Here is a 24,612-nt window from a genome sequence, read left to right on the forward strand (position 1 = left end):
CTGATTCTCATACGGCTTTCACCAATGGACGGAGTGATTCATGAAGAAGGTTTAGGTGTATAATTCATTATATTATAATATTGTGAAAATTGACTGAAAACGATACCGACGATAAATGTTTAAGATGTCGGAAAATCATGCCGACTGGGAGCTTTACTGATGTGTGCCACGTCAACCATTACAGTTATACTCGTATGTATTACGATATAAACGTTTTATATTGACCCTTATTCTACCAGTGCAAACGGGACGGGACGGGATGCGACGGGACGGGATAATAATAATTATAAAGATACTTTGATATCGGATATTTTAATCAATTGATATAATTTTAATGTATTGTAACAGTAATAAATGCTTGATTATTTATCTTTTTGGATAGGGACTACTTTTTATGTGTAGTATAAATGATAAATTGATTGAGATACAGTAAGCCACATTGCTGGCCTCTTACCCAAAGACTGGCTAACCTCAACTTTTATTACGCTTCCTAAGAAGACCAACGCAAGAAGGTGCGAAGAGTTTCGAACGATTAGCCTTATGAGCCAAGTATTGAAACTATTTCTGAATATCATCCACGAGCGAATAAGAGCTAAATGCGACGAACATCTCGCAGATAGTCGTAGGTAGTTTGGTTTTCGAATAGGAGTGGGCACGAGAGAGGCTCTTTTCGCAATGCAGATTCTCGTACAAAAATGCAGAGCCATGCAACAAGACGTTTTCCTTTGTTTCATCGATTACGAAAAAGCCTTTGACAGAGTACTGCATGTCCGTCTAATTGCAATATTACATAATATCGGCTTAGATGACAAAGATGTACGTATTATCCAGAATCTGTATTGGAACCAGAAGGCTACTGTACGAGTTGACAATGAGGAGACTGATGAGGTAGAAATAAAGAGAGGAGTCCGACAGGGCTGTATATTATCACCCACGCTATTTAATTTGTACTCGGAACAAATAATAGCAGAAGCAATTGAAGGCCAAGAATGTGGAGTCAAAATAAATGGCCGGTATATTAACAACATCAGATACGCTGACGATACAGTCCTAATAGCATCATCTCCTGAAGAGCTGCAATTAATTATGAGCCGTGTTAATGAGTGCAGTGAAAACGCTGGTCTGAGGATGAACCTATCAAAAACGAAGATCATGGTGTTATCTAAACATAGCTTCGATGACATTGCTATCATTGTAGCAGGCCAAAAAATTGAGAGGGTGCGCAAGTACAAATATCTGGGGACATGGCTTAATGACACCTGGAGCTGTGAACAGGAGGTAAAGACTCGCATCGAAATAGCTCGAAGTGCCTTCTGCACGTTGAAAAAAGTACTCTGCAATCGCAGACTTAAGATCCCTGTGCATACGACTCCTACATTGTTACATCTGGCCTATACAAGAAGTATACGGATATACGGATGCGAGGCGTGGACATTAAAGAAGACCTCAAAAAACGTATAGAAGCTTTCGAGATGTGGACTTATAGACGTATGTTGGCCATTAGTTGGACTCAAAAGGTCTCGAACGTGGAAGTTCTGCGACGTGTCAACCAAAAACGGCAACTTTTGGAGACTGTCAAGAAGAGAAAAGTTGCATATCTCGGACACGTGCTTAGGCATGAAAGATATGAACTTTTGCAACTGATTATGACGGGAAAAGTTGCCGGAAGGAGAGCTGTTGGGCGCAGAAAAAAGTCTTGGCTGTGCAACATCCGTGAATGGACGGGAATCACGAGTGCTGTCGAACTCTTTCGCCTCGCGAAGAACAAGAAGGAGTATTTAAAGCTGACTGCCAACCTTCGCTAGTCGGAGTGGCACTCGAAGAAGAAGAAACCACATTGCAGATTTAAGTAACACTAAAAAAGGTTATAGTAGATAAATACAAATATACAGTTTATATGAAACTTACTAATAGTATGAATGCGAAAGTCAGTTTGCTTGTTACGCTTTCTCATTTTGACAACTTAACCGATCGTAGTGAAATTCTGCAAACAAGTTGTTACGGGTAATGTAGAAAGGACAAAGTGTAAAAAAAAATTGTGATTTTTGCCATGCGTAAAGTACTTTTGACTGATTTTTTTTTTGTGAACAAAAATAAGAAGGAAAAGTATTATGTACCGTACTCGACAGCACAAATAATTTTAAGCTTAATTACATAACAAACTCTCTAGTGTTTTGCAAGAGTCTACTCAAACAAACATACTTTTCAACTTTTACGGTTATCCTTTGTGCCATCCAGCTTTGGTATTAATAGATCGCTACTCGACATTTTGACGGTATAAAGTAAAAAAGAAAATCCAACTTCTTTAACTAAGATGTGTTGTCATCACAAGTTAAATTAAAAAAATGTAACGAAATTATTTCAAATTAAAATCACGCAAAATAATTTTAAAACTTATATTGTAAGCATATCGTAGTTTATTGCAGTAAAGTTTATTGCGGAAGCGTTGTTGTACACATTAATTGAAAACATTTGCTTGAAAATTAAAGTTCGTGCTCACTCGTAATTTTCATTCGTGTCGCATCGAAATGCATATGAGCATGTGAAGTATCATTTACAACTGACTCAAAGTGGAATATTTATGCCTCTCTATCTGGAATCCTTTGCACATTCATCAAAATCAAATCAAACCAAATTATACTTTGTTCAAGTAGACACTTGATTCGTCATATAAAGGTCGGAATGAGATTATAGATTTTACTGAGAACCGGTTAAAATTTCGTACTTACTATTTTATCTAACGATATATAGTATTAACTTTACACAATTAAATTTATATTTCCTGTATGAAAATCAGAGAATACGAACCCAACGCATTTTATAATATACACATATGTATATTTTTGTATTGTTTAATTAGTCTTACCTATTAATGTATTTTTTTATTAAATAAGGTTTAAAAGGCAAAGTAAGGAAGTTATCTTATTATATAAAATATACGTTTCAATACATTTTTTGCACTTGCATTCGGCATAGCTTAAAATGTGTAATTACTACCACCTGTTCCTTCTACTTTGTACTTCTTGTTGTTGTTGTTCGTACTTCTTGCTGTGCAAGTAGTGCCTTCCTTAAATAAATAACTAAATACTTATTATAATTCACAATAATTCAAAGAATGATGATGTTATGTTAACACTTATAAAACGCATTTTTAAATATGTTGAATAATTTTATTCGAACGATTATTTTGTCATTTCTATATTATTCTTCTTCTCCTCAAAAAGGGAGAGGAGGCCTTAGCCCAGCAGTGGGACATTAACAGGCTGTTACTGTACTGTATTATATTATAACTTTAAACAATAATTATTTTGGTATACGGAATCTAAAAATGAAATATAGTGGTGTATGATACGATAAAATGATTTTAATTAAATGTCTTGCTTTATCTTATGTTGTCTTCACGTGACGGTATTCTCCGATGCGTGGATTCTTTCAAGGAATTTCATTATATGCGTTGCCCTAACCAAGCCTCAGCGTTCTATATAAGGAGAGCTATACAAAAAATGCAATTAACTTTTTAAATGATAAACTAACATTTAATATACTTACCTTTATTAAAATTATTGTTTTTTTAATTATTTTAGTGACAAGGTAGATGAAGAAATTATGTCGTCTGGTTTTAAATAATATATTATTTAATATTAGGAGGCTTTTATTCATTTAAGTTTTTACTTACTTTTTGTTTCAAAAGTATTATATCAGCTCGCAATAAAAATAACTTAGAACTTAGAAGAACTTTATTTCTAATATAGGTACGTTATATAATATAAAAGTAATCAGTATTTATTTACTATTGCAGTTAGTTGGTTTGTATAGTAGCTTACAAGCTACATGTACCTATATACGTACACTGTAGATATATGTAAATAACCGACGAAATTTATGGGGCATTGGTCGGTTTCATTCGTATATGCTAAATTGCGGTTGAATATTAAACGAGGAACGTGAGTTGTCCGCGTCAATTTTTACGACTGTCTGTACAGTTTTCTAACAATATTATTCCTCAGGGCCCGGAATTAAACACCGCATGGCTTGTAAAAAAGTTCCCGTTGACGTCATTAGATCACTTAAAATTGCTAATTCATTATTAACAATACGATTTTACTACAAAATAACAATTATTATGTTTTGTTTTAATAAATTGTAGATTTTAATAAACAACAAAAATTAATGGAATTATACCATGATATTGATTTTACTTAAAATTTCTAAATATAAGCGACATAAATGTTTTAAGTGGTGACATCTAATATTATTTAAAGCTAAAAACATTGTCCAATTCTCTATTTCATAATTTATTATTCTTGCTGACGTAAAATTAAATGTTCAAGACAGGTAATATCGTTCTATGAAAACTGCGACAGCGGTGTAATGTGCCGGATACCGACAGCTTGATAGCTTTTTAGGTGTTCGTGTTGTTTTATCCATTTGTTCCTATGAATGAAAAGTAAGTTCATATATGGAAGAAATATCTAATATGGAAAGGACGTTAAAGAAGCAGGTCGGCCTTCACATTGTCGATGCATTGCTGACAGCGTAATCTACATTGTCGTCCGTTAAATAATTTAATGCATACAAAAATATAATATAGCCGAACTAATATTATAAATTTCACATTAAATAATATTGAAGTGAATATCTGTGATTTCAAAATAACATTTTAAGTTAATACGTCTATATAATATATACAAAAACATCGATTTCTTTTTAATTTCTAACTACCGCTGCTACCTCGTAATTAATTTGAATTGGAATTACGTACTTTAATGGCAGATTTTGAAGGATTTTCTTCACAAACTAAATAACACGCTGGAATTTTCTTCACTGATTTCGCTAGCAATTTTTTGTTTCAATCATGACAACACATAGACTACCTAACACTTGCCTTACATATACGCGGGTGAATCCGCGGACGGAAGCAAGTGTGATATAAGCAGCAATACGAGGCCAGAGGCTGAACGTGATCTCCACACTAACGAAATGAAAACGCACAGGTGCAAGTCGATATGTATACCGTAGTTCCCCTATGAATGCATGTTATATAACAAATATATTCAACAAATCTTTTTCCTGAAATATTCAATACAATAAAGTTTGAAGCTGAGGAATAATTTTCGAAATCTTCTGTAGTATAGCGAATACAAAAATTACGATAGCGTTTCTTTATAGTAACTTATACACGGAACCAAAATAATATCTACTAAGTTTACTTATAAACCTAACAGTTAACTTTATGATAGTGTTATACATATGAAGAAAGTAACGTTAATGTTTAGAAGTCGACACACCAAGATGATATAATACGCTGTAATCGTATTGCAATGGCTGTAGTGTCAACGCCCTCTTTAATATAATTTAATTAGAGAAAAAAGTAACTTCTGAGTTCTTTTCCGTTTTTTTTCAGTAAAATGTACGTCCTTTACAGTAGATTCAATCTTGTATAATGACAATTCAAAAGTATTTGCAAGACGCTTCTAGCTTAAGTATGTTGTAAATTAATTTGCTTTAATATGACAATTTAAAAGTGCTCATAAGCTATTTGAATAAATAATTCCTTCGTAATAGTGCTACGATGTACAAATACGTTTGGATTAAATTGATCCTACTTATAATCATAAAACTCTACTGATATTGTAAAAGTTTGTATGTTTGGATGCTTGTTAATCAATATCTTAAAAACGGCAGCACAGGCTTGGATCAAATTTTGAATAGAGATAACTGATACGCAAACTTAACACTTAGCATGACGACTTTTCCCTCCCCTTTACGTCACGTCAAAGCCGCGGGCGCAAAGTAGTATTACATTATTTCAAAACCAACTTTCATTTAATAATATCTGTATAAAAAAGAAAAAAGCTCTTATACGTTAAATCGTAGAACACTTGTGAATGACGAATGTTATAATGATATATCATTTGTTAAACACTTGCTAAGGTTAACGTCCGTCCCATGTGGCTCGAAGGCCATCAACGGAGCCTCAAAGTACTATACGTCTGCTAATAAAGGCACCGGACATTTCGACAAACGTTCCTAATTTATCTTTGCTAAAGAGTACCTCAAACGGAAGCAATTTCCCTCTAGGTTTCTTTAACACAAGTCTGCCACAGATTATGGTTCATTTGGTGTATTCAGTACAGTTTCATTAAAATGTAAGTGTAGTGGGTTGGCTTTTTATTTTTGATGTTCTCTGAAGACATGACAATATTCTTTATATAAACCTAACTAAATAGCTATCCTCGGCACAACTCGCTTCGGTAAAGGTAATTAAAATAAATATAATGTTTGTATATCTGTACCATTAAAATCTGTATCATTAGAATCCGTCCGATTATTCGAGCGTGATTAACAAACATCCAGTTCCATGACTTATGTATTTATTAGATGCTCATTTTTGATTGGAAAAAAATATTATAGTGATATAATACATAGATTTAAAACTAGTTTTAAATCTTTTATTAAGTGCGACATGAATCAAAGTAATCGATTCATTCGGAAAAACCGCAAATATCATAATTGACCATTTATTTTATACATTTAATAATTTCGCTAGTGACCGCAGTTATTAAATTTGTTGTGTACATTTTATTAGGTTGAATAGCAATATGTGATAATATGATAAATAGTCGAATTTGTTTATTTTTGTTTTTGCCATTGGTACCAGACGCTTTTTGAAGAGAGGGTTTAGAGCTTATTCGATCACGCTGCTGGAATGCGTGTTGGTGCTTGTCCGGGCTTGAACCTGCAATTCGGTTATTAAGCCATCAAAATTCCAATAATTTGACCAAACAATATAAAGAATAAGTTGAAAAATATATTATGTAAAAATAAAAGTTTTAGTGTTATTTTTTATTTACAGTGACCAAATTCATCCGAATTGGCATCGCGGATAAAAATGACAATCCGCCTTATTTCGACAAGGAGCTATACGAAGCGGAAGTGGACGAAAATGAAGACATCCAACATACAGTCCTCACGGTCACCGCCAAAGATCACGATGAATGTAAGTACCTAGTTATTATTATATATAAATGTCTGCTGCTAAAAGGGCCAAAATATATTTTTAATAAAATGTAAACGACATTTTGCCATATGCCAAATTATTTTAAAAATAAATGATTGTGCTAAATCGGCACACGCTCAAAATTACTAATATTAACAAAATTACCCAATAAGGCGTTGTTGTATAAAACAACCAACATCTGTTCATCGTTTCTGTGTTCTTTATCAAAATTAAGGGTTTTTAATACTGGTGTATTGGTTCCTGTAAGTATCAGGCTATAGACTGAATCTAAATGATATAAATGATATAGAACTAATTATATTGTATATACGAATGAAATGTCAAAACATATATTTAAAAAGGCACGGATGCAGAAGAAAGCGGAGTCTGACATAAAATATAAACTTTTAAATTAAAAAAAAAACGACAACAAAAGTGTACGTATACTCATGATTTTTTTTTTATAATGTAATAGAGCTGTAGCTTTCTACTCGAGAAATTTTGCTTTTTAAAGTTAGTATTTGAAATACCATACTTGCAGTATACTTACGGCTACATGTAAATGATTTGCCGTAATGTGTACGTGTTGTCGTGACAAATAAGAACTTACGGTAAAAAGTAAAATTCCCAAACACTTTTTTGTATGTATTTGCTTAGAGATTGATTCATATCTTATTCTGTTCCAATTCTCATGATATTTTTGCTAAAAATCACGACATTTTCATTTAAATTCAACACTTCAAAAAATCTTTGTGCGGATTTGAGCTTGATACTACTAACATTATTACCTACGTAATCAGTCATGTGTCTCATAAAGTATCTATTCTACAGCGTCATATAACAATCTAAAAAGAATAAAAAGTAATATCATAGACATTACATTTAATAAATATTAATTTTCCGATATAGTTACTTACGCCAATTTGATTATAGAAGATAAGAATAATAAACATCTTGTGCAAAGAATGATACACAGCTATTTAATTATACGTGCATCGTGTTCACGGAACCCCAGTTGTATCGATTCATACGCGTTTCAACGTTTCACAAAGGCTAGCTCGATGCCAACTCAGCTCTAGACGAAATTGCCTGGGTCACTTTGATGTACAGTCCGTTAGAAACTTTTAAATCTTTGTTAGCTGCCAGCTATCTTTGTCAGCTACCATATCAATTTTTTTTCGTAAATTTGGCATTACTACAGAAAGTTGCGAAAATATTATATTGTAAATTAGTGTTCCCGTGCGATCTGAATTGCAAGACTAACGAGTACTTTTGAAGAAAACAAACGCCAGTTACGGGAACTTGAGTGACATTAAACTTTATAAGTATAATGAAATATTGAAAATCATCGAAAGTAGGACCATTAAAGGAATAAGTTCTATAAATTTTGAAAATGGAATTACTTTTGAAGTTTAAGATGTAATATAATAAAAAATGATTGGTACCCTTTTTACCCTTAAACAAAAACTATTGAATACCCTACTTTTACATCTGGATTGTCTGATACTACCGTCTTTTTTATACTATTTAGTATATATCAAATATAAAAACATTAAAAATATGCGCTTAAATTGACAACACATCTTGTTAGATTTAGATTGAATCGGTAATAAAAGGAAAAGATTTATATTTTTTTAATTAAATTTACTTTTAAAATTGGATTTTTTTTAACGAAAAGATAAATATTTGACGTAACAAGAATAAACTGATATATTTAAATTATACTTTACCGGAAATGGCTATCATTCACTTAAAACAATTTACGTTAATTATGCTGGTATCGTAAATTATTTTGAAATAATATTGTTATTTTCTAATATTGTTACGATGTCATGGTTACTTTTGTATATTGACGGGTCTTTTCTAATTAAATTGATACTTTAATTAAATTGTGTTAAAAATCTTTTAATATATTTAATATTGAAAAATGAAAGCGAGACCTAACATACTTATGTATCGAATATCTTACGAAACATAACACCTTATTTGATATTTATATTTATTTTATTATATATTATATATATATATATATATATATATATATATATATATATATATGCTGGTATCGTAAATTATTTTGAAATAATATTGTTATTTTCTAATATTGTTACGATGTCATGGTTACTTTTGTATATTGACGGGTCTTTTCTAATTAAATTGATACTTTAATTAAATTGTGTTAAAAATCTTTTAATATATTTAATATTGAAAAATGAAAGCGAGACCTAACATACTTATGTATCGAATATCTTACGAAACATAACACATGTTATATATATATATATATATAACAAAAAATATATAATGAATAATAACGGCCTTACTTTTAAAACGTTATTTAGGACATGATTAGTTAAGAAATGCTGTCTTTTTCTTTCTAAGTTTTTTGACAAATCAATAATGATAGAAAGAACGAAATTGTTACTTATAACATAAATAAACCTCCGCTATGGAAAATTTATAAGTAAGGCCGTGAATTTTTAAATTTCATTAATTATTATCAATTAAGGAAATTTATAAATTTGTGTTCTTTGTTAATACTTTTTCAAATAACTTTTTTATTACAACACAAACATACCTTTTTATTATAAAGCAGACAAAGCTGTACACAACAATGGAAAAACACATTAAGTGTATTTTAAGAAGAATAAATAGTGAACGACTATGGTTGGTTGAATAATCTGTATTCAAATTCATAGGATTGCGTATATCGCATTTTATAAATCCAACGACGATAGCCTCGTCGATGTAGTGACTGGCTCTTAGTCATATATAATTTATTACATTACATATATAAGTAACTTGCGTTGGTATTTTGATAACTGTCGTAAAAGATTTCACGCGGAACCTCTTTGATTAAATAAACATATTTTGTATTTCCGTGGAGTCTTTGTATCTTTCTTTTCCAATCCGCCTTAAACTGGATTAAATTTTCACCGGAACTCAAATACCTTATTATATGTCAGTAGCAATTTATTTTATTTAGCCGAAATATAAATAGGGAGATAAAATGAGTTGGAAGCAATTGTGGGATACTCCATAAGTTGTACTACACAATATATGTGTATTAACTATGTAGTATTACTTACGTTATATATAATATTAATATGTCATTTGAACGATATCCAGTTAGAAATATTCGCTCGAAACTCTGGATCAGTATAAGGTCGTAAAAATATATTATAATCTCGCATAAATCTTGATTTTAAATATGAAAATATTATCTATATTTTAGTAACACTTTCATATTAACGGAATTTATAACCATTGTTCAAGTATTCGTATATCGGAGAGGTTATTGGTATTTTCCCGAGTAAATTCATGTTATGAATGTCGGTGGCAGTGTGTTATAGGGTAGCGTGAGAACCAGTCTGCCATGTTCCTGCCATGTATGAAAGTTTCATATAGGAAGCTGAATATGTTTTCATGTATTATATCGGAATACTGTATTTCGCGTTTGATCGATAAGTCAACAAAAGGACAAATATGAGAATTATGCGTTCATTTTGACCGACGTGGCTCAGTTGTGATAATAATAAATCTTAAACTTATATGAAGATCGTGGTTTCAAACCCCCGAAATCCGTACTATTTTTTTACGAAAAACTTTATGAGGATATCTGCATTGGAGCTGCGTGGTGGTTTAATCTCCAAATCTTCGCCTAAAAGCTGTTATTTTACTTTTTACTTTATAATTGATCCGGATAAATAATTGTAGGTGAAATTTAGTTAATATGAAACAGTTTCAATTCAATATTTCGTTAATTACTGATTAATCTTCGATGTTTAAATAGTATCAATCGATAGTAACAAATTCAATAGCTGTTACAAGTTCCTTTGAAACGGTTTGGAGACTTATTCTCTCTAGGGATCCATTTTGAACGACGTCGTCGAAATTGCGAGTATAATAAAATTTTCTTTGACTATCTCGTAAATCTATCGAGGTCGTTGATACCAGGTATTTTTTATAGCTAACATATGATGAATTTCGATACAATTATTAAACAACGTAACGGGTAACGATATATCTATATTAACTACGTCTAATACTAAAAGCAAAGACTTTGTGCTATTAAATTAAATCTAAATAGTCTATCTCGAACGATATTTTTAACTATTTTGTATATTGTTGTTTTATATACTTATATTGTTAGAGAGTTTAAATGTTTGAACGTGTTTATCTTAGAAACTACCAGTCGGTTCATTGGAAATGTTTCTGAAACTACAGTTTTATAACTTTATGGACATACTGCGATGCAATATCTATAAACGTGAACTAATCTAGAAAATAGTACTTGTATTGAATTAATTGTATTCATTTAGTTATGTAATCGTCACCCGTATGAAACATGCATACTTGTAATAAGACACAATCAAAAAGTGTTTCTGGCTCGAACATCCCGGAACATCATTTGTACATACTCACCGTTGTGACATGTCACATAGGGTTGCTATCAGAGAATACCGGAGCGAAACAGTAGCTTCGTATGCGTTTCGTTCAGTGCAGTATTATATTTGCATTTAATTATTTTAATTTTACGCAATGACCATAAAACTGAACTGTTTTATTATAAAAAATATATATTGTTACGAACATTTCAGTGCCTTTATTATTTTTTTACGAATTCAACGGACGCTATTTACATTAATTTTATTTGTTGATTCACTTGTTTTGTATAAACTCAAAATTTTATTATTCAGTTGAAAATTTACAAAGATTTTAATAAGAAGATTCAAGAGCTCTTGCTCCAACTGTTGAATGGAACTTCTATTATTTTCAGCCATTTTTGCCCTTTCTGAGAATAATATTTACGTACCACTTAGAGTTCCTTCGAATTTATCTTGTAAATATAGAAAAATAAAATGATTTTTATAATGTACCGTAACCGTAACAGCCTGTGAATGTCCCACTGCTGGGCTAAAGGCCTCCTCTCCTCTTTTTGAGGAGAAGGTTTAGAGCTTATTCCACCACGCTGCTCTAATGCGGGTTGGTAGAATACACATGTGACATAATTTCAATGAAATTAGACACATGCAGGTTTCCTCACGATGTTTTCCTTCACCGTCAAGCCCAAGATGAATTATAATCACAAATTAAGCACATGAAAATTCAGTGGTGCTTACCCGGGTTTGAACCCACGATCATCGGTTAAGATTCACGCGTTCTAACCACTAGGCCATCTCGGCTTTTATAATGTATTTGGTGGTAATTCTTTTATATATAATATTCAGATATAAAGCCGCTTTCTTTAAATAAAACAGAATTCGAGATTTTTCAACTTAATTTCGCTACATTTTTACATTCTTAATGACGTTTTACTTTATTTCAATACACTTTTTTTATTTCACAAGTATATAAATGAAAATGACATGTCGAAAATTAATCGGCTTCTAAAGTAATATTTTTTCATTTGAAAACATCGTACGTACTATCCTATCAAAATCTAATAATATATATATATATATATATATACGATGATAAATCAAATATCGCATGTTCCTTTTATGTCATAGTAAACATTGTTAGCTTCCTGTCTTAAGTGAAAAGTCTAAAGGAAAACGTAGGTGAGCTGAAGAATATATTATGAAGGTTCAATTTTACGACGGGAACATAATAAAGTTATGTGTGACGCAATTTTTATGAATCTAGTCAAGCTACGTTTTATTTTTTCTTTTTAAGAAAATTAAAAACGCCTTGGTGTTTTTAAACATTAATTTATATATACAATAGACTTGTTGATGATACGTAAACTGATGCTTTTTTGATTAAATTATCTTATGTGTATTGTATACAATTTATGAAATGTGTATCGTTAGAATGATACAGTACCATGAATGTGCAATTTTAAAATAAACATTAACAAATATTCTATAAATGAGAAATAAATTTCATCTGGTTTTCATCATCGTACAGTGCATACATCCTTCTTGAAGCAAAATATCAAATCATAAAATTGCTACTTTATATATAAATGATATATAGATATGTGAAAAATTATAAATGTATAAGTTTCTTTTAATTTCTAGAGAACTCTCTAATACATAGCTTCGGGTCATTATACTATAGTTGACTTTTTTCAAGAAATTTGTTTAAAATATGTACTTTTTTTTAAATTTTTAAATAACTACTAAGATTTATATCTGCTATTAACTCTCGTCGGTAAATTCTGAATCAAAATTACAAGAAGCAACTTCATGTACAAATGTCATGTCGATCCAAGGGTGGTTGCAAAGCTCTACTCGATTAAAATATTTTTCAGCTTAATTATTAAATATTTCTTTGAAATATTTTTGATCAAATGTGAACAATTTATTAAGTAAACGTGAGACTTGTTAAATCGAAAGAATAACTGATTACTCTTACAATAAATCACAGCTGATAACTCCGAGTAAGTCAACAAGAGACAAGGATTTATTTTCAAAGAAGTTGTGAGTAATAAAAGTTGCACGATAATAGATTTGCAGCATACTTCACTGCCGAGAAAATGTTGACTTGATGCAGTAAATTAAACGGAACAATTTGAACAACGCCCATTGTGTGAACTTGTTAAACTCTTCTCCTAAACTTCCCTGCAGAAGATGCTTAGGTCGCCCGCGCCGTTTAACCGCATTACTACTTAGTTCTAAACCTCCGTCTTATACTTTGTTGAAAATAAAAATAATTTTAAATCAGTCTTATATTTAACTTTCAAAGACATCCATTTAAAAAATATATATACGTGTCAAACTCAAACCGTCCTCTTATGAATAGATTAAGAATGTAAATATGTCATGAAAAGCTTTAAATATTCATACATTAGGTTCAAGAGTACGTAAAATCAAATTTATTTATATATATGATTACAAAGTAAGCGTAAATTAATGTTGTTAGTTCGCGTGAAAAATAAAATTAAGCAATTTAAAAAATCGTAAAATTAAATAAATATTTATAATAATAAAAAAGCTGAACTGAAGCTGAAAGTCTTACAACGATCATTTTGTTTTACGTAAAGAGAAAAACAAGGCTTCTCGGTTATTGAAGAGAAGTCATTCGAACGGCAATTAGAAGCTTTATAAACTCTAAATTATTATAAAATTACATTTAATGTTCGATAAATTTACTTAATGGTGGTCTTGAATAACAACCTTTGAATAATTTGTACAGACTTTAACATTCAAACGCCCCATTTAGCTAGAGGTTTACCTGCCTGCGTGTAAATGGCGATGTCCTCGAAACAGATAGAACTCACCTGAGATTCTTATGGCATTAACATAAGAGCTAAAGTTCAACAACGTTTATTCACCATTAGACAAACGAATTAAGATCACAGTTGTTTCAAATGTTGTAATTTGTTACAAGTCTAAATCGAAGCAACTTCTGTTTTATATAATTATTATGAAATGTTTATTAATGTGTAAATTTAGACATTTTAGAGACCTTCAATTATTGCTTAAATTTAATTTTTTTGTCAATCATATTATATTGAAAATTATAGCCATTTTTATAGGAAAAACATTTAATTAAATGAATTAACAATTTTGACAATAAAACCACGCAATGCTTATTAAAACAATATACTTAAGCGGTTAATATAAAATAAAAAAAATCCACTGTAAAAAAAGGTAAGGTTAGGTATCCCACAACAGCACTCGTTTTTTTTTGTTTCTAAAACTTTTAAAAACATACCTTTCACTTTATAAAAATACACTTTATTATAATACTTTAGTATTGTTTAAAAACCGTACAATAATTTAGAATAAAAAAGTAGGTTTTTAGCTTAATCTATTTTTAATAACCAATATGCAAAGTAAAAGCCACAGGCTTTATTTGTTTCACATCGCAGCTTTTCAATTTTTGTTAAAATTATTAAAAGGTTTTTTATAAATCTTATATATCTCATTCATTAGGATTAGTTGTTCATTAAAAAAGAAAAAGGCCTTTATAAATATCAACATCCGAAACTCTAATAGAAGACAATGGGTGCGACGAGGTTTACGGCAACAACTAAGAAGCGAATCTAGTCATCCGAGACCTCACGGATAAAGTAACATGAATGGCGAATCATAAAGTTTCGGTTCTGCACTGAATGGCGGCTTCTGTTTCCGCTATCACGTAAAACCTCTTTTCAGCAAACAAATAAATAAGTTTCAGATTATTTGATAGTCAGAAATTGTATGGAATATTCACTTGGATTTACATTCAATTAAGTTTATTACAAATTATGATGGTTACTTATATATTTATTTTGATATTACCTCTGGAATCATTTACTACTCGTAGTATACATACTTATATTATAAATGTGAAAATGAGTTTGTTTGTTACACTTTTAAGTTTAAACAACTCAACCGATCGATCATCATGAAGTTTTGCATACAAGTTGTCAGGAACAAATAAAAAGACAGGGTACGTAACACCATACCGACCGCATCCCCCCCCTCCTCCCACGTGAGCAAAACTGCGAGTGAAACCAGTTTTATCATTAGAACATTAAAATTTCACAATTTCAGTGTTCTGAAGTGTGACAAATGAATATAAGTGTTATTAATCATGTTTATTTATTGTTAATTATGACGATAACATCCACTAATGTCAAGTGCTTACACGTAATTGAATTAATGAGATGTATGTATGTTGATGTATGTCTTAATTAGAAATCGAGACCACTCATGTGACTCTTCACCGCTAATTGCACCAGAAGGATCTGTCCGCTTTCGCCACGCTGAGCGATTGTCCCGCTAATACAGTGCGACGAATGATCAGCGTCGTCCCCGCGCTAAAAGTGCTATTAACGAGGACGCGACATAAAATTGTGAAGTATGGAGCGTCATTAGTGCGAGTATGGCTTTATATAAAATATATTCACTACCTAATACTATAGGGACACAGGATATTAAATTTTATAAACTTAAACTTTTATTAATCTGCGCACACTTGAGGCGTTTATCACATGAACAATGTATACAATTTGGATGCAATTATAGTTTACGGTAAATGGTATGTATAGCCTGTTCCTTTTAATTTTGCAAACAAGTGATATAATTTGGTTAATATGTTGAATAGATAGAGAGAGAAACAAAAAAGCGCTATACCGATAATATAAATAAGGTATTTCTATTAAAAGGATACCTTGTAATAGAAATACCTTATTCATCATCATCATATCAGCCGAAAGACGTCCACTGCTGGACAAAGGCCTCCCCCAAGGATTTCCACGTTGGCCGGTCTTGCGCTGCCCGCTTTGGTTTGCCTGCGGATCTCATGATTTCTGATTCGATCTCGCAGAGAAACTCCGAGCTCTCCATTGCCCTTTGAGTGACCTTGTGCCTTCTTATGAGGCCCATTGTGAGCGACCACGTCTCTGATCCATAAGTCATCACCTTATTAATTTAAATAAAAATATAATAGTAAGTTATGTCGAACCATTCTGATCATTGTATAATTTTTAACGCATAATCGGAAATTAGACAATAGCCACCTATTATATGGTCGTAATCATTGGCATCCTAAGAAATACGATTACTTAAACCGTCATTTGCTAGCTTAAATAACATGCAAGTTACCATAGTTGTCCTATGGTACAGTGGCGTGGTTCCGATGCCACTAATTCAGTCCCTTGTTGCCTCCGATTCTATGGGGTGGCAACGAGCCACTTCAGGACAGCCATTTAGATTTTTAAAAAAACCGCAAGAAAAAATGAGTCCTAATTTCCCGCAAACCCAATTTTAACTAAATTGTTTTTTACGAGAATAACATATCTATTTTCTAAATAATGTACAATGGTCCTCTGAGCTCAAGTCCCACTAGCCGAATTCTCATCCAGCACTCTGGAGTCCACGTTCGTTTTCATAATTAGCATTTCTATTTTTTGTGTTAGAGCTCGAATATGCTAGCTATGCAATAATATAGTTACAATTACAGTTTAACTATATTATGCTATGTTCCTTGGGCTTTTAATCGGAATTAAATACCCAGACAAGCCACACTTATATAATTTATACTACTGTTTAACAAACAAGACGAATCAGATGTACATGTATAAAGACGTAAAAAATATCATATTTGTATACTTTATATGAAAAAACCATATAAGAGTTTAAAAAAGATAAATGAAAACGGTATTTTTCCTTAAAGCGATCTCACACTGACAACTTTCGAAAAGAGAACGGGTAAACTTTATTATTCGCCGAATTTTATAAATTATATTCAATCTGAGTCAAACGATTTCTTAGAATTTCACACTGGAAATACTCAAGTAGGTACGATCTATACCTAGTGTATAAATCAGAGCTTTTCGGTCCAATCATTTCGCTTCGTGTCCCAGTCCCTTACTTTTTACTGATTTATTGATGATGTTGGTTGAACGTTCGTTCCAAATTATGGACCCTTATTTGAACGTGTTATAAGTACGGTCCTATGACGTCATATAAACGTTAAAATTGGGAAAAATATCAGCTTAATTTTTATAAGTAGGTCATATTCCGAAAATTTTCACACTGATAAAACTTTAAAATTAAATAATTAAATTAATTATTTCAAATCGTGAAAATACTTCATGATTCTCGTTTTAACGAGAGGTATATAATGTCAACTGTATTAAATAACTCATTGCTGTTGACTTTTTGAGTAAATTATAATTATTCTATATACCTTTGTACGAGTTTTTATTTAACTTCACCTGTTGTATGAATCCAATCTGCAACTCTATTTTAAACCAATTCCCCACAAGTTATTGAACTACATTTTACACCGATTTATATTACTCGTGACACACTAATTAAGTCCCTAATTATGTCCCTGGTGTCTGTAGTTACACTGTCTCGCTCACCTTGCAAACCGGAACAAAACAATACCAAGTATTGCTATTTAGCGGTAGAATATCTGTTGCTTAACTAGTACCTACCCACACGGGCTTTCACAAAAACATAATATCAAGTAATAATCATAAAAATAAATAAAAATAATAATAAATTTATGATGTCGCCTGAGCTTCAATGATATCAACTAATACTTTTTATACTGATAGATATTTTTAATTTTAATTGATACTCGATTGAGTCCTTAATGTAAATAAAAATTGTAACCTTTACAAAAAAGGAAGGCTAAAGAAAAAATACTTTAAGTCGACAAATAAAATAGGGATTTTTAGCTTGATAATAATTAAGCTCTCACTTTGAATTAGAGCTAAACACGCATGTTACATATATATTATGAGTAAGATATATAAAATATATGTTGCTTAATAAATACGGTCCTAAACTCTAGGCCTTTTGCTAAGTTCACACAGTTTAGTTCATATTATAAGGTTTATGTGGAGCTTCGTCTTTGTTGACTTCCATACAAGACATATGAACATGATTTGATTATGTATTTAATTGAAAAAGAAAATGACTACTGAATTTCTTGCCAATTTTTCTCGGTAGAATCTGCATTCCGAACCAATGAAACTTGACATTCTTATAACATGATGATTCAAAAGTGCTTATCTGTTTTATTAGACATATTTTGTTTCATCACAAAACTCATCGGGAAAATATTTCTAATGTCAACTTATTTATTGAATTAATCTAACTTCAACTGGGTTTATACAGAAATTTATTAAAATAGCCTCTCGTAAAATAAACATTTTTGTTGTGGCATTCGCGGGTCCAGACTATTAATAAATGAATAAATATAGTGGAATAATAATTTATGCAGATGTAATTAAAATTTTATATACGAATACCTTTATCATATTATATTACATATAATATTTATTTCAGAAACAATGATATTCGTTCAAAGCTCAAATTCACTGTTTAATTAAAATTGTATGTACGATAAAAGATCTGTCTCTTTCTGACAGATCTGCTAGTTTTGTTGGCTGGCTTCAGCGACATTGTTGCAAATGTATATTATGTGATTTTTTCTCAGACATCAAAATAATTCAATTTAAAAAAGGACAAATAAGAACTCATTTATTCTACCTGACCGAGGTTGTGCCTCAATTTTTTGTAGCAATTTTATTCATCAATGCATTTCCATCAGAAGTTTTTCCTTTGAGTGTTTTTGCTTGAATCATGTTCAACCTGAGGAGATTTTCGGACTCTAATGAAAAGGGGACTGATCGTATTATTCGAGTTATTTCACGGAAGCCCTTAGACAGTTGATAAATGAGATTACAGTTTTGTTCAAGATTGTATTAATAGAATACGACTTTTTGAACTTGTATGCGTGTTGAGTTAAGTCGCCGTTTTACTGCTTCTTGAAATTTCACTCTGTTGGCTCTAAAGCTTTTTAAGTACGAAAAAAATAAACAAAAGTACTGCTCGATTTAATATTTTATATTGAATGAAAATATTGTAATTTGTTTAAACTATATAATATCAATTTATTCCCCATGGAAAAAGGACATTAACGTCCCATTATTTAAAAATGTATACATGGCGACAATGGCATAGTTAGATTACAACGACAGCCTACCTATACATAAAAAAGTTAAGTATTACTTAAATATTCACGACTTACTATTTTGAGGATCTATAAGGTTTTAAAAAAAATATAATGCTACACAACAAAAACTGATTCGCAATCGAAGGAAACTCCAGTTTACATGAATGGAATAATTTTAAAGAAAAAAAGTTAGAATTTATTCAATAAAACATACGTCATATGAGCTTACTAAGTGCTCCCTTTTTATGAATGTCGTATAGAAAATGTTAATGACACGATAATTATCATTAACCTGCCAAGTGGAACATGCCAGCCTGCTCTACTTTTTACTTAGAGTTGCCAGTATAAATAATCCTCCAATCATATGCAAATACTAATATAAAATCAGAGATATTTCACATATATAATAATAGCTTATATTTTAATTCAAAAAATCCCGAATGCGACCCAGAATCGTCTAGTGTTTCCGTAAGAAATAAAACGTTGAAATGAATATTGTTTTTCCAAGTCTTATTCAGCCTTCTTTTCGCGCATATTATTTATGTAGAGCACAAAGTTCAAAAATGTTTTCTATCGTACTTGTGCTTAAAGTAATGAATTTATATCTGTTTTATTTATTTCTTGAAAATGCTTTATTAAGATTTAAAGTATGTACAACGGTTACTATTTTGATAACGTTAAATATTACCTATCAATTTTGTTTAGTGGCTTACGCTTTCTTAGTTAAACTACTCTCTTTCTTCTTTTTTCGAATGCCAAATCAACGATGATAGAAAAAGATAAATTGTTAATTCAACGAAACGACGTTTGTGAATAAAACCGTTTTGTTAAAGCAGTCAAAATTATATTAACTCAATTAAATAAATTGAATAAATAAACATTTCGCTAATTAAAACAATAACACTAATTAAGTACATGATTATTATTTTACTATTTAAACTTTTTCATATGAATTTATTCACTGGTTTTTGTTCTATTTTACTTTAGCAAAGTCCTTAATATTACTGTGACATATAAGGCAAGTAACTTTATGATATTTCCATAATAATAATGATGGATACAAGACAAACGAATTAAGAAAACAATTATTTATCTTAGCAGAAATATATAAATAAAGAATAAACAAAAAACATTAAACTAACAACTTAATTTCAATTTGAAATCTTTAGTGTAAGGTCACGTGTTAAATACATATATTTCTTAGAAATCTTGAATTACTATATATAATTCATATTAACGATTTAGTATTCAATATAAAAAATAATTAATCAACCTTATGTTCTACCCATGCTAGGGCTCTGTGTATGTCCCCACTGGGTGTAAGGTATTTTGAATTTCTCGGTACCGGTTTAAGCTGTGAGTGGGGCAGTGTAATAACACTCACATCAGTGACGTAACATCTTAGATAAACTTATGAAACTTATATTTCTTACGGTGTATGAGGTGGGTATGGCTGGCTAGAATTTAATAACAACTAACTTATATATAGGCCTTAGCCCAGCAGTGGGACATTAACAGGCTGTTACTGTTTACTGTATTGTATTCCCATTTAATATATTTAACATGAAGATACTTGTATTATTTCGATATTTACTTAGATTATAAAAATGAATATTAAAAAAATGACATATTCAACACAAGTGTGCTATTATAATAGTATTACATAATTATAAATATACCGCTATGGCACATAAATTCCGTATTATGAAGCTATTATTTTAAAAATATGTGTAAAAACCTCATAATGCATGCTGTTGATGATATTTTCACTGAAAAACGTCCTTCTGTAATATGTAACGTAGGCTATGAATCTCGAGAAAGGCCTTGCCGTAAAATGTTATAAAAATGTAAAATACTTCGGGATAAATTATATGAGAAATTTAAACGCTCGTTCTTCTAGCTCTAAGGTTATCTCGCTTTGATTAACATCAATAACGAATGAAAGTTCTAAATTCACATTATATTTTCACAGTTTTGCTTACACGCCAAGCGTTTCGCGTACTTCCCAAGCGTTTCGCTTATCGCTGGGATGTAGATGAATAATTGTGTTCGAAGTAAACTAGTTACAGTGCTTCGGGTACAGAGTGTTGTTTGACATACATTTCAAATAATCGATTCAAATATTGTTGGATTATTCGAATAAAATTAGTCAAGTGGCGTAGTGCATAACGATACATAGATATTTTATAATTACATGCTAGATATTGTTTATTTAAAATAAATATAAAAGTATTATATAATAAGTATCTTTTATTCCACAATATAATCGCTTTTTACCAAATATCATTAAAGCACAGTTCAGTAGGATATGAATTATATTCAAAAAGGATGTTTTAAAATTTGACTATAATAGTAAATTCTCTTATAGCGCTTCAAGAAGTTTTACTTTAGCGATTATAAAATTCTTGAATTTAATTAAAAAATGTGACTGTCACTGAACACTCGGCACATGGAAAACTGACTATAATTTATACTTAAGGAAAATCAGTAAACAAATCAAATTAACAGAGTCGTTAATAATATAAATAATTAATTGTATATTACAATTATAATAAAATATAGTGAGCGTGCCACGCACTCAAGGGAGTAGAGGTGGCAGGCGTGGCGTGTGTCATTCCGTTTGCAGTCACGGCATACGAGTCACGCATACCGTGACGACATACGGTTACCAACAAATCCATAATTTATTTATTTTATAAAACAAGCAGCAGTACAATTAACTTTAATAAAGACACGAACGGTAGTCAAAACCACATTCCGGGAAAGCCTACGCCAATCGGTTATGAAGCAATGATGTTAAATAGTGTCATTACGACGGACGTTTTAATCATACTGAAATTAATTAAATCCAACAACCGTGGATTAAAACGAAATTAACAAATACAGATAATCTTACAGATTGCTTTATGCAAGTAATTATTATTTCCAATAGTAATATAATAATCATTTTATTTTTAAATATATACACATTAATGACGTAATTTAAGAAATATATCATATTTATATATCATGATTCCTTCGTCAACAATAGCACGTGACAGCTAAATATTATATTTATTTTTTAGTTTTCCGTTCAAATATATTATCTCTACTTTGAACCTATGAAAGCAGATGTTATATTATAATTATTGTATGCATTGTTTTATGATCTATTTAAAAAGAAATACAATCAATGAAATTATGTTTAAATTTGACTAGGTTTAATATTATTTTTTAATATGTGATAACTTCACTTCAATTATGGTCTTTGTTAACTCGTTATGAAGGCTGTTATGACTTTTTGGCATTGGTTTTTTTACCCGATTATAATGAGATTCAGTAGTTCCATTAGCATTAAGCTGGATTATCCCTAAGGCAATCATACATGAGACAACAATGTTATTACGAATCTTACACGATGTTCGATTTCTAAGTAACATAAGTATTGATTACATGTGTCTATGACTCCGCATTATGTATTATTTAGATAATAGACGGGCCGGTTTGCGTGGTTGATAGATACCTGCCATTCACGCCGAAGGTTGTGGGTTCGATTCCCACCCAGGACAGACATTAGTGTACATGGACATCTCTGTTTGCCCTGAGTCTGGATGTTATTATCTATATAAGTATGTATTTACAAAAGAAAAGTAGTATATTTAGTATATCAGTTGTCTGGTTTCCATAGTACAAGCTCTGCTTAATTTGGAATCAGATGGCCGTGTGTGAATAATGTACCAGGATATTATTTGAGTCCTATAGGTATACTCAATATGAAACCAAACTATAGCTTTGCTAATTAATAAATTAATGTTGATTAATAAGGAGTATCGCCGAATAACGCCGAGATGGCCTAGTGGTTAGAACGCGTGAATCATAACCAATGATCGTAGGTTCAAAACCAGGCAAGTACCACTGAATTTCAAGTGCTTAATTTGTGTTTATAATTCATCTCGTGCTTGACGGTGAAGGAAAACATCGTGAGAAAACCTGCATGTGTCTAATTTCATTGAAATTATACCACATGTGTATTCCTCCAACCCGCATTGGAGCAGCGTGGTGGAATAAGCTTCAAACCTTCTCCTCAAAAGGGAGAGTAGGCTTTAGCTCAGCAGTGGGACATTAACAGGCTGTTACAGTTACAACAGTAAGGAGTATCACTCAACCAAATTTTGTTTAGATGATAAAAATCAGACATAAATCGTTGACATTTATTGAATTTACACTGGATTGATAATAATTTAATTGTACTTATTTTACGTACTTATTTTATTTTATTGTAAAAAAAGAGTAACTACTGACTTTCTTGTTCTTCAAGGTTAAATCGTCATTCCGAAACGTTTTTAAATTTAAATTAATCTTTTAAAATGAAGATCAAAAAAGGCTTGTAAAAGCTTACTTGTGGAAAGTGTATTTTAATTTGTTTATTGCAATTGTCACGCTTTTAAATATAATATTCGTTGAATAAAAATATAAATGAAGTAATTAAAGCATAGAAAGAGCAATGTAAATTTCTCTACGAATGGAAACTAAAATATACAAATGAGCAATACGTGTCCATATAAAGATACACCATTGGATATCTTCTTTCGACTTCTAAGGATGAAGTGACATATAAATTACAATATGTATCTCGTATTCATGTCGCGTAAGAAAATTTCTTGCGAGCAGTTGTAAAAGTATCCAACAAAAGCGGAATGGTGTCGAGCCGTGGCATAAGATGTTCTCTTAGCAGTGCGGCTCGAGGCAGCGACTTCGTAATTAGTGCCGTCAATATTATCCAAGCTTTACATATTTGCCTTAAAGCCAACTTTTCTGCCTTCGCTTAAGCTAAAATAATAATCTTCTGAAACGACAGCGACTTATCCAGCGGTCATGCGTACCCAACTGGATTACGAACGGATAGCTGAATTAGTAACTCGCTTATTGCTACCCGGACTTAATATGGATTTCAATTCGTATTTTAATTGTTATAGTTGTAAACCCCTGGCATGTTGCGACTTCAGAGTTTAATAACCGTAGGATAGTTTAAAATGTAAATTATAAATGATAGTCCGTTTCAATATTCATAAAGGAATAGTTTAATTATTAATACAAATATATAATAGTGAACTCGTATTCGGTTCGCACTAAACATTTTAATAATCGTTAATTTTAATTTATCGAAACCGTTATTAGAATAAATATTATAATATTCTAAAATGTTCTAATGTCAAAGACAA

General features: G+C 31.0%; 1 protein-coding gene across 1 annotated transcript in view; it reads left to right on the forward strand.

The window, feature by feature from the left end:
* LOC126781424 (neural-cadherin-like) overlaps window positions 1-24,612 on the forward strand; it is a 101,806-nt gene that overhangs the window by 23,760 nt on the left and 53,434 nt on the right. The window contains exon 2 of the mRNA XM_050506392.1: window positions 6,857-7,000. Within this exon, the coding sequence (XP_050362349.1) occupies window positions 6,857-7,000 (144 nt within the window). The remainder of the gene's footprint in view (window positions 1-6,856; window positions 7,001-24,612) is intronic.

This window comes from Nymphalis io, chromosome 3 (genome assembly GCF_905147045.1).
Source record: "Nymphalis io chromosome 3, ilAglIoxx1.1, whole genome shotgun sequence".
Lineage (NCBI taxonomy): Eukaryota > Metazoa > Arthropoda > Insecta > Lepidoptera > Nymphalidae > Nymphalis > Nymphalis io.